At 55.0% G+C, this 10,436-nt stretch overlaps 1 protein-coding gene across 1 annotated transcript in view; it reads right to left on the bottom strand.

Annotated features, from left to right (window-relative positions):
- The window catches only part of NOS1 (nitric oxide synthase 1), an 81,703-nt gene extending 71,530 nt beyond the window's left edge, over positions 1–10,173 (bottom strand). Inside the window, exon 1 of the mRNA XM_039233421.1 lies at positions 9,215–10,173. Within this exon, the coding sequence (XP_039089352.1) occupies positions 9,215–9,948 (734 nt within the window). The 5' untranslated portion in view covers positions 9,949–10,173. The remainder of the gene's footprint in view (positions 1–9,214) is intronic.
- Positions 10,174–10,436: the final 263 nt, after the last annotated feature.

The raw sequence follows: 10,436 nt of genomic DNA on the forward strand, positions 1-10,436 counted from the left end.
CTGTAGCATCTGTCTGCTCTCCATCTTGGGGCACCATGGCTTGCTCTGCGGCTCAGTCTTGGTTTGGGCCCCAGGTATAGAAGCTGACCCTCACCTGGCCCTCTGTTCTACATTCCCAGCTTTGGGAACTTAGAATCCTGGTTCTAGAATTTCCCCCCAACCCCTAGTCTGGCGCTGACAGTCATTTGGGATCAATCGGAAGCCAGGGATGTAGCTCTGAGTGCATGGCCCCGAGTGGCCCCCGTGGCTGCTCACCTGGGGCCAGCCAGACCTCCCCTCCTCTCCATATCCCAAAAATCCCGGTGGCCTGCGTCAGAGCCACTTTGGCTCTTCTGGTTGGAGAGGTCTGCAGTTGTCAGAGGGAACATTCTGTTTTACCCTCTTCAAAATGTCACCAAAACACACGGGGAGTGGTTCTTGATTACAGACATTTCACAAGTCAATGGTTTACCTACATGGTGATAAACAGAGAAATTGTCTGTTGAGAGAGCCGCTCGAAATGTCACTCTGCTCCCTCTCAGCTCTGAGACTCCCGATCCCATGATACCACGCGACTATAAGTGGGGATTCAGCGGCGAAGAGAGAAGGTTAGTATTGTTTGAGCATCTGTAACATGCCAGGTGCTTGCACAGAACTGACTTCCTCTAATGTCAACAGACAACAAAAGCCCTATTTTACAGATGCGAACACTGAGCCCGGAGAGGTTGTGTAAGTTTCCCGCGGTCCCAGAGAAAGCACAAAGAAGGGCTGGGGTTTGAAACTAGGTCTGATTGATGCTCGGCCCAGATTCTTCCTTTTTTTGAACAGAGACAGGAAAAACTAGTTACTCTAAGCCAGAGGCTAAAGAGCAAGTAATCCAACATCTCTTGCTGAATGAGGCCAGTTTGCAAGAATTGCAGAGAACAATTACCTAGGCAACTCTGAAATGGCTCATGTGCCTGTCTTGTGTGCGTCTTCAGGGACAGCTGCTTCTCTGTCGCCCTTCCCCCCTTTTTAAAAAGCCTTTCACACCTCTGTTTAAATAATGCATTTGAAGTGTTTTGTGAACTACACACTTATTTAAGAGCCCTGAGCGAGGAGCAGGGGAAGAATATTTTTACTATGGGATCAGAGGGAACATGCAGGCTGGGCGATTCTGTTTCCATTTACCCAGGGGCAAAACCAGAAGTGCGTTTCAGTATTTCCCAACTCTCAGTCTCGCACAAATGGACTCCTCCTTCTTGAGAGGCACTGGCTTGGGTATGGCTAAGGACCCCGACTCATGCTTCTCAGTCCTTCCCATCCTTGCTCTATGCCCATCTCGACATCTACGAGGCTTTATTGATCAGTTACCCCTTGTTCCCAGATGGGACTGAAGAGCCTGTCTTCACTAAGTGGCTTCTATCTCCTTTCAAGTGTCCTTAGCCCCCTAGAAAGGCCATCGTCCAATGGGCTTGCATTCCAGGTGGACCGGCAACCCCAGAGCCATCATGTGGTCATGCTTGGTGGTTCTCACTTCTGGGTGCATTGGAATCAACGGTTAAAACTCTCCTGAACTTGCCCTTTGGAGGGTCTGACATAGTGGGTCTAGGGGAACCCTGGAATCTGCATTTTCAAAAGCACCCCACATGGCTCACAGACCTCCTTGGAGACCCACCTTCCCGGGAGGGCTCTGGGCCTGACTCTGGCCGTGACCAGCAAGGCTCCCTCCTGGTCGGAAATGCCAACATCTCCCCAAGCTCTGTCTCTTCTTTCCCCCCCTAAGACCAGGCATGGAGGTCCATCTCCCACTTGGCGAGCATTTTCTATGCTTTCTGGCAAGGACTAAACCTAAGCTCCTTGGCCTCCACTTTGCTAGCTGGACAATCCTACCCAAGCCAACAGTCAGTCTGGCATCTCTAGACCTTCTGAGAACCTTTGCCAGGTCCTTCCAACAGGGGCTTCCCGGAGGCCAAGCCTTGGATTCTCATACAGGGGGGTGGGCTCACCTCCACAGGAAGTCTGCACTGGGCTGATCACCAATCAACACCAAGTACCCAGGGGCAGGAGGGCCAGGCTTGTGTGCGGGGCACAGTCTGGAGGTGGGGGCCATCTGCTCTGGCCCGACCAGGCCAGGAGGCCGCTAAGGAGCAGCTGGGTCCCCTGCATATCTCCACAGACACCACACTGTTCCCTGACCCCCTTTCTCACCATCCACCCTCCGCCTGGCCATGGGTGCTGGGAGCTAAGTTAAAGTAGGAAGACTTGGGGGCTTTGGAAAGCGAATCTGGGGTCTTTGCAAAGCTTTGTTCTAGAGCTCTCCACGCTGGAGTGGGGGCAGGTCGTGACAGGGAACAGGATGCTCCCGAGAGCTGGAATTTTACTGCAATTCTCCAGCTGAGACGCGAGGTGAGGGCCTCTGGGCTCAGCAACAATCATGACTGTAATTGCGCACATCATGAACGCTGGGCAGGAGCCTCCAACTCCAGTGGTGATAGCGTCTGGGCTGAGCAGATTGGCTGGTTTTGGATGCCGGGCAACTGGAGAGCCCGCGCCAGCCCCTGCCCAGCCCCCAAGGCTGGCTGTCTCCCTGCAGTATAGACTTGGTGCTAATAGCTCTTCTGATACTATTTTTTGAGAGGCTGGAAATCAGTTTTAAGGTGAAACCTCTTGATTTCTCTAGTTTGCCACAAAATCGCTGTTTCAGAGAACTCTGCAGGCCCAATAACACTCGAGGGAGATCTGAGTGTGACCCTCGACCCCCAGTGTGTGACCCCTGGCCTCAAGGGATGTCTGAGTGCCTCTCCCTGGAATGATGCTCTGGAGACGTTGAGTGGAGCAGTAAACTTTCCAGGTGGGGCTTGACGGGAGGTTTGGCCTGTGATGAGCATGCCTGCCATTGACCTTTAGGAGGAACCTGAATGGGAGTTCTGGAAGGAATCTTCGGGCTCATCTGGTCTACACACTAGTCTTACACATGGGGAAACTGAGGCCCAGAGAGGCCGAGGGGCTTTCCTAAAAGATGTAGCTAATGAGTGGCAAAGGGGGGACTAGAAGGAAGGTCACTCAGTCCAATGAGACCTCAGAGTCATGGCCAGTCTGGAGCCTGGCCACAGAACTGCTCAACAGGGCTTGTTGGATGGGGGCAGGGGGCTGAAAACTGCCCCCGAAGACATCAAGTCCTAACCCCCGGAGCCCACACATGTCACCTTACATGGAGAGAGGGTCTTTACAGGGGTGATGACGTTAAGGATCTTGGAATGGGGGGCGGTTATCTTGGATTGACTGGATGGGCCGTTAACTGTAATAGCCATAAGGGTGCCGTCACACGTGTCCTTATGAGAAGGAAGCGGCAGGAGACCCCTCATGGGAGACAAAGGCCACACGTGACTCCAGAAGCAGGATGCTGTGTGTTGGCTTGGAAGGGACCACCAGCCAAGAAAGGCAAGGAATGCAGCTCTAGAAGCTGGGAAAGATCAGGAAACAGATCTGCCTCTAGAGCGTCCACATGTAAGATCTCCAGAGCTGTGAGAGAATAAACATGTGTTGTTTTAAGCCACCACGTTTGTGGTCATTTGTTACCACAGCGAGGAGAAATGGATACAATGAGTATCTGGTGTCAGGGATGGCCTGGGATTGTGTGTGTGTGTGTGTGTGTGTGTGACCTCACTGCCCAGCTCTCTCTTCCTACTCACTACACTCACGTCCTACAGACCTTCTTTCCATTCCTTGAACATCTCAACCCTGTTCCTGCCTCAGGGCCTTTGCTCCCGCTGTATCTTCTGCCAGGAACGCCCTTCCCTAGATTTCACATGGTTCGTACCTTCTGGCCTCAGTATAAACGCTGCCTCTTCAGGGAGGCCTTCTCTGACCCTCTGATCTAGTGTTTTGGTTTTTTTTTTTACCCAACCCCAAGCCATATTTCTTCAAACCACTATGTCATTTCTCTTAGAGCATGTGTCACTATCTAACACAATTGCCTGAGTCTGTCTATTATTTGTTGCTTGTCTATGACTCCGTAACGGCAGAGGCTCATCAATGGCTCCCCAGTTCCGAGGGCAGTATCTGGGGCAGAGAAGACGCTCAGTAAATATTTGTTGAACGAAAGACAGTAAGAAGCTCCCCTTCCTTGCACACACTCTTGGGGGGAGTGGGCGGCTGGGTGGGCTTATTCCGTAGCTCTTCCCCAGAATGAGGGGCTGGGTGCCACTTGACAAGATGGAGGGGACACAGACGGAAGGGAGGGCAAAGCAAGAGTAATAACTCTATAACCAGACGTCTCTCCCCTCCCCAGGAACGGATGGACTGGGGAAGCCCCTTATGTGCAAACGGTCCAGGTGAGAATGGAAACTTACACTGAGATTCAGTGTGAAGGCAGCCATTGGAGGCAAAGCCAGCAGAGTGATTCAGCCACAAGGCATGTCCAGAGCAGCCAGGGAGGAGACCCTCTGTTGCGGACAGTCCTGAGATCGGTGCGGTCCCTGGCTAGCCTGCCGCCAGTTCTCCTGGGGTGCTGCCTTGTGTGGATGGTACCTCAGGGCTTTAGTTTCCCTTCTGGGCTGAGAAAATACCCCATGTCCTGAGAAACTTGATGGCTAGTGGTCAAGTGCACTGTGGCCAGCAGTGCAATCTATGTTAGCGGAGGCCGAGAGCATGGGCTTGGGGGTCGAGTCCTGGCTTTGTCACTTGCTAGCTCTGTGTCCCGGCACAGGTGACTGTGCCTCTCTGAGCCTTGGTTTGCTTAATGGGAAAACGGGGTGCTATGAGGAGTAAATGGGTTAATTGATGTAAAGACCTTAGCATGGGGCCAGGCCCACCTGGAGTGCTCAGTACAGCTCGACTAGTATATTGATCATAAAACATAAGCTTGTCACAACAGACCTTCTTTCCCCAATTAAGTTCATTCTCCAGGGTCAAAACTGACTTCTGTACCTCTAGCCACATCCTCTCGCCCAGTTTTGCACTAACTGTAGCCGCCCACAGTGAGATTTCTAGATAAACCAAGACAGCACTCTGTGGCCAGGGCTGTGTGACTCTGGGCGAATTGCCCCACCTCTCCGAGCTTCAGTTTCCTTGTCTATAAGGGGGTGCAAACCACACAACCTACTTAGGATGCGGGGCTGAATTCACCCAAGCTCCGAGGGTTCTCTGTAAGTAGCCGAGTGCCCGGCCAGCGGAGGAGAAGCCATCAGAGCGCAGGGCGAGGCTGACCGGCTGGTCCAGATGGATGCTGGACCAGGGACCTTGGCCTCTTTAGAACCCTCCTTCAGGGCAGCAAGCTGAACAACCTGGATATGCGGTGACACGCGGGATTTTAAAGTGACCGCTCCCAAGTGCCGAAGGTCCCAGAAGCCCCCAGGTTTCCTTTCCTTACACGGCCGCCACCTGCCAGGCCCACCTCGTCCCCAGAATCGAGGGTGAGACTGTGTCTAGGCTAAACGTCACCTCTCTCCCCAGCTAAGGGCCAGCATTTCCAAACATCAGGCCTAGGGACACCCCGTGACGGCAAGGAGCTAGAGGAAACAGGAGACTAGGTCTCCGTCCAAGAGGAAAGACGGAAGGAAAGAAATGAGGCCAAGAGAGCAGGAGAGTCAAGGGCACCGCTGAGAACCAGAGACAGCCCCAGCCTCTGCTCGGCCCCCGGAAGCCGTGGCCTGCTGACTGTGACCTGGATGTGGGGCTCTGGGCCTGGTGGGCAGCTGGCTTCCCCGGGCATCCAGATTCCGGGTGCCGGCTCTGACCCCCCACCCCCACCCCAAAAAGCAGCCTGGATGGGGAAGCCACTGGGAGGAGGAGTCATTTCCAGGCAGCCATGTGCTCCAAGGGACTTGAATCCTCCCCGGCCGGCCAAGCCCCGAGAGTGGCGCTGAAGCCCATTTTGTCTCTGGGCTTCCATCTCCTGACTTGGGATGCTGACAGTTAGCAAGGCACTTGTTTCCGCCCCCTGGGGGGCCGTTTGGTGATTTCTGAGGGCACTTTTGGTTGTTCCGACGATGGTGAGGGCTCCCGGCATCACGGTCGAAAGGAGTTGGGGATGGCCCAGGGGCAAACCCACACAAGGAAGAAGGGTTGCACCTGCCAGGCAACCTTAGCACATCAACGAAGATGGAACACAAGCTTACATTTCTGAGCCAGGACCCCGATTCGGTCTTACATAAAAATGGCTTCAACATATACTCAGTTTTCCATGCAGGCAGCCATTGGGTAAAGACAGAACATCATTTTACTGGAAGTCTGTCACCATTTCAGAAGATCACACCACCGCGACACTGCTGGTGGCATCAGAGCTGCCAAAACAACACACCTGGGTCCATGTGCATTCGACACTGTCCTGAGCAGACCAATTCTCTGTTTAGGGGCAAACAGCGGAGTCCCGATAGATGAAATTATAGCTTCTGTTATTATAAATTACTTTTATGCTTGGTCTCCTTTATCTTATAGTTTGGGCATTGTTAGCTCCTGGTTAATAAAGGGGGCATTTAAAAATATTTGTAGGGGCTGCCAGGTGGCTCAGTCGGGTAGCGTCCGGCTCAGGTCATGATCTCACAGTTCGTGAGTTTGAGCCCTGCGTTGGGCTCTGTGCTGATGGCTCAGAGCCTGGAACCTGCTTTGGATTCTGTGTTTCCCTCTCTCTCTCTGCCCCTCCCCTGCTCGCACTTTGTCTCTCAAAATAAATCAATGTTAAAAAAATTAAAAAATACTTATTAAAGTGGGGGAGGGGCTTTGAGTCCAGCACAGGTGTGGGCCATTGAGCCAGGGGACCCTGCGCTATTATTGGATAATACTCCTCCTGAGAACCGTGTACCTTTGCGGGGTTCATGGAGCCCGGACCTTGCCCGGGGCCACTTCCTTCCAAACTGTACCTCCTCCAAAGCAGGGTTTTCTGCTCCTTTTGGTCACTGGAGGGAGGACCGTGATGGATGAGGGCAGGCTGAGAGCAGGGGGGCAGCCTCCCAATTTGGGAAAATAGGTCGGCCACAGGAGACCCCGTGCCCCCATCCTCAGGGAAACAAAGGCTGCTTTTTGGAGTCGGGTGTTTGAAGACCCCCCTCAGGCCTGACTCCTATTAAATCCTTTGTATGTGACAACCTCACCCAAGCCTAGTGTCCTGCATCGGGCTTTTGTATCCTGCACTGCCAGCTGGGAGAGGGTCCCACTGGCTTCTCGGAGGGGGAGGGCCGAGCTCCCAATTATGAGAGGGACCCTCCGGGGGACTTCTCTATATCATAAAGGGAGAGTCAGGCTCCCAGGTCTGGGGCGGGGCTGAAATAAAGCCCCAGGGAATTCTGATGCTTACAACCCCAGGCACACCTCGTGCACAGCTGAGAGTCAGAACCCAGTGTACGGATCATTAAATACAGCCTCCGGGAGGGGACTGTCACTCTCATTCAGGGTCCTGTTGCTCTTTCTGGGAGAAGGGGGTGTCGAGGAGCAGCGGGGAGGCATATACATAGAGAATGCGGAGGAAGAGGTTGTGCTCAGATTTTGACGGGGGTGGGGGGGAGGGGGGCACGTCTAGTGCCTCCTTGAAAACCTGCCCAATGACCCATTCTGGATTCTACAGTTGATTTAGGATGCTAGTCCATGCTAGTCCTGGGGGAACCGGGCCCCAGATCTCTGTAAGCCCGGACAGCCCTGAGGACCGATCTCGGCCCCAAGCTCTGGGAAGGAAGGTCAGGATACTAGGGGCCCCCCACCCACTCGCCCTCCCCGAGAGGGTCACACCATGTCCTGTGTGCTGGGGCCAAGACCCTCCATCGCCTGTGGAGATGGGACCCAAGGAATGGGTCCATTTGGGAGACTCCAAACTACCCCCCGCTCCCCAGGGACTCACAGAAGAGGGGCGGCAGATTGGAGGACAGGGGCTCAAAGGGCAGCAGGGGATCCCTGGGGCTCCTGAGAGAGACCCCATCTTCCTGCTCGGGGTCTTGCTTGAATAGCCTAAATTTTGCCCAGGTGGGAGAAGTTGGAAAAGCTCCAGGATGCAACGGTGGCCTGAGTTGGGGTGCCACAGATCGAGGCCCCCCCAAAAGGGCGGTTGGGGAGCTGACCCATCAGGAAGGAAGACTGGGTCCCACGCAGTTCCTCCACATCAGGCACACTCCCACCTCAGGACCTTAGCACCTGCCGTTCCCTCTGCCTGGCACGCCCCTCCTCCATAAAGCTTCGAGGTGCCCTTCTTCCCCTTCCTCTGGGTTGTCCAATATCAGCTTCCTTGAGACCTGCCCAGCCTCCCTTTCTAAAAGGCACCCTCCGCAACACTTCCTGACCCCTTAACTCACTCCATTTATCTCCTTAGCACATATCACTGATGGCTTACTCATATTAACATCGTTATCTCATTGATTCTTTCCCTTCCCCCATGACACTGTAAGGCCCCCAAGGTCACGGGGCTTGTCTCTTTCATATACTCACAAAGTCAGGTGGTGGGTGTGTTCCATTCATTGCTTCACCCCCGGTGCCCAGAGCAGTGTCTGGCACACAGCAGGTCTTCAACGAACATTTGTTAAATGAATCAGTGCAGGGGCCTGGGGGGAGTTGCTTTAATCCAGGCTCCTAAGGGACATCTTGGGGGCCTCTAAGTGCTATCTGGACATTCAGGGGGACTTGGGGGGGGGAATCTTGGCCTGGGTTTCTGGGTGGCCCCACATCTGAGCCTCCTCTGTAGTAGGGGTTGAATAAGAAGTAGGGACTGTAGGGTCAGTGCTAACCTGCATTCTGAGACCAGAATGGGGGCAGAGGGAAACTTGCCTCTCTCTTCTATGCCTAGACCCACTATTCTCTGACCCCTTGGCCCAGCTGCCCATCCTCCCCAGAGAAGGAGCTGGAATCTCAAGCGGCTGTCCTAAGGTGAGAGCTGGTTTAAGCTGAGGGTTACGCAGGCCTCAGCCCATCCTGTCTCCCTTCCCAGGACCTTGGCATTCGCCCTAGGCGGAGGCTGCTACGGACCCGCGCCTCCTGCTCACTGGGCCACTCGGGAAAGGCCCCTCCTCTCTGAGCCTCAATCTTCCGCCCCGTGAATTGCAGATAGCAAAAATGCCCCCGGCGAGGGGTTGCTGGAAGACAGGACATCAGCTACCATGCCCATTCTGCTCTTACGGTTGAGGTTTTAAGAGAAAGAGGCAAGAGCGGCTGAGCAGATGTGCATCTGCAGGTGTCTGAGACGGCTCAGGTGGGCTTCTGGGCTGAGAGATCGAGTTGCAACACACATTTGTTGCATACGACACATCCACACACACACACCTGTAGGGCTTACCTGTCCACCTGGACTTCCGCATCTTTCGTCTGGGCCTTGGGAGGCCCCCCTCCATTGATCTCTTTGCTCCCGCTGTTGAGAAGGCTCAGTACAGGTTCTATCTCTTTGAGCAAATCACTCTTCTGGTTGTCCTGGATGACAACTCCCACGCTCTTCTTGGCGGGGTCCTGGGCCGGGGGCCTGGGAGCCAGGCTGTTGGTACCTGGGACAGAACCGGCTTCGTGCCCGCTATCTGGGGCGAGCCGTGGCCCATTGCCAGCACCCGTGGCCCCGTCCGCTGCCAGTGTGTGCTCTCTGCTGCCCGATGACTGGTGAGACAGATCGACAGCGGTGGGGGGGGCGGCCAGGGGCCGTGTCACCCGGATGGTCCTGGGGGTCCCGTCCCCAGTGAAGGTGGTCTCCAGGTGAGTGGTGAAGCCCTCAGGGCCCCGCAGAATGAGGACCACGTGCGTCTCAGAGGCGATGCCCCTGAGCACCTCAAGGGCGCTCTCATAGCTCAGGTCCACCAGGGGCTGGCCGTTAACTGCAAGGATGATGTCCCCGGCCTGGATGAGGCCGCTCTGCTCCGCGGCCCCACCTCGAATCAGGTCCGAGATGATCACGGGGGGCTTGCTCACCCGCTCCTTCACCAGGAACCCCAGGCCCCCCACCTTCCGCTTGAAGAGGCGGACGGAGATGACGTTGGGTTGGATCTGCTGAACGCTGAACACCTGACTCTCCATGGCATCTAGCATCCGTGTGTCTGAAGACCTCAAAATACGTCGGGCCACCAGGGTTCCACCAGGAAAAGCCAGGCTCTGGGGTGTACAGAAAGGAAGGGCCGGGGGCCAGTGCTGGGACAACTCCGGAATGAGCTGCTCCGGGGCTTTGTCTCCTCCGCCTTTGACGTCAATGCGGCATCACCCACTCATTGCCACCCGGCCGTCAGTGGCATGATTTCCCGTGTCTGCCTTCCTCCTTGTTCTCTAGGAAGTGATGGCTGATCAGGCGGATGTCAGGACCGGCCGTGGGACGTGTCCCTAAGCAACAGGTCAGGCAGACCGGGGAGGGGATGCGTCTGGTCGATGTGCCTAGATGTGTCTAGAGGTGACGCAAGCTTCGGCACGCTATTCTCTGGGCACCGCCGGCCCGTCAGGCCTGTGCTGGAGAGAAGGAATGAGGGAGGGGACAGAGAGAGTTACAAAAGGGAGATTGATGTGGAGGACCTGACACCGCCTTCAAA

Source organism: Hyaena hyaena, unplaced genomic scaffold (genome assembly GCF_003009895.1).
Source record: "Hyaena hyaena isolate Hyena2069 unplaced genomic scaffold, ASM300989v1 scaffold_0, whole genome shotgun sequence".
NCBI classification, from domain to species: Eukaryota; Metazoa; Chordata; class Mammalia; order Carnivora; family Hyaenidae; genus Hyaena; species Hyaena hyaena.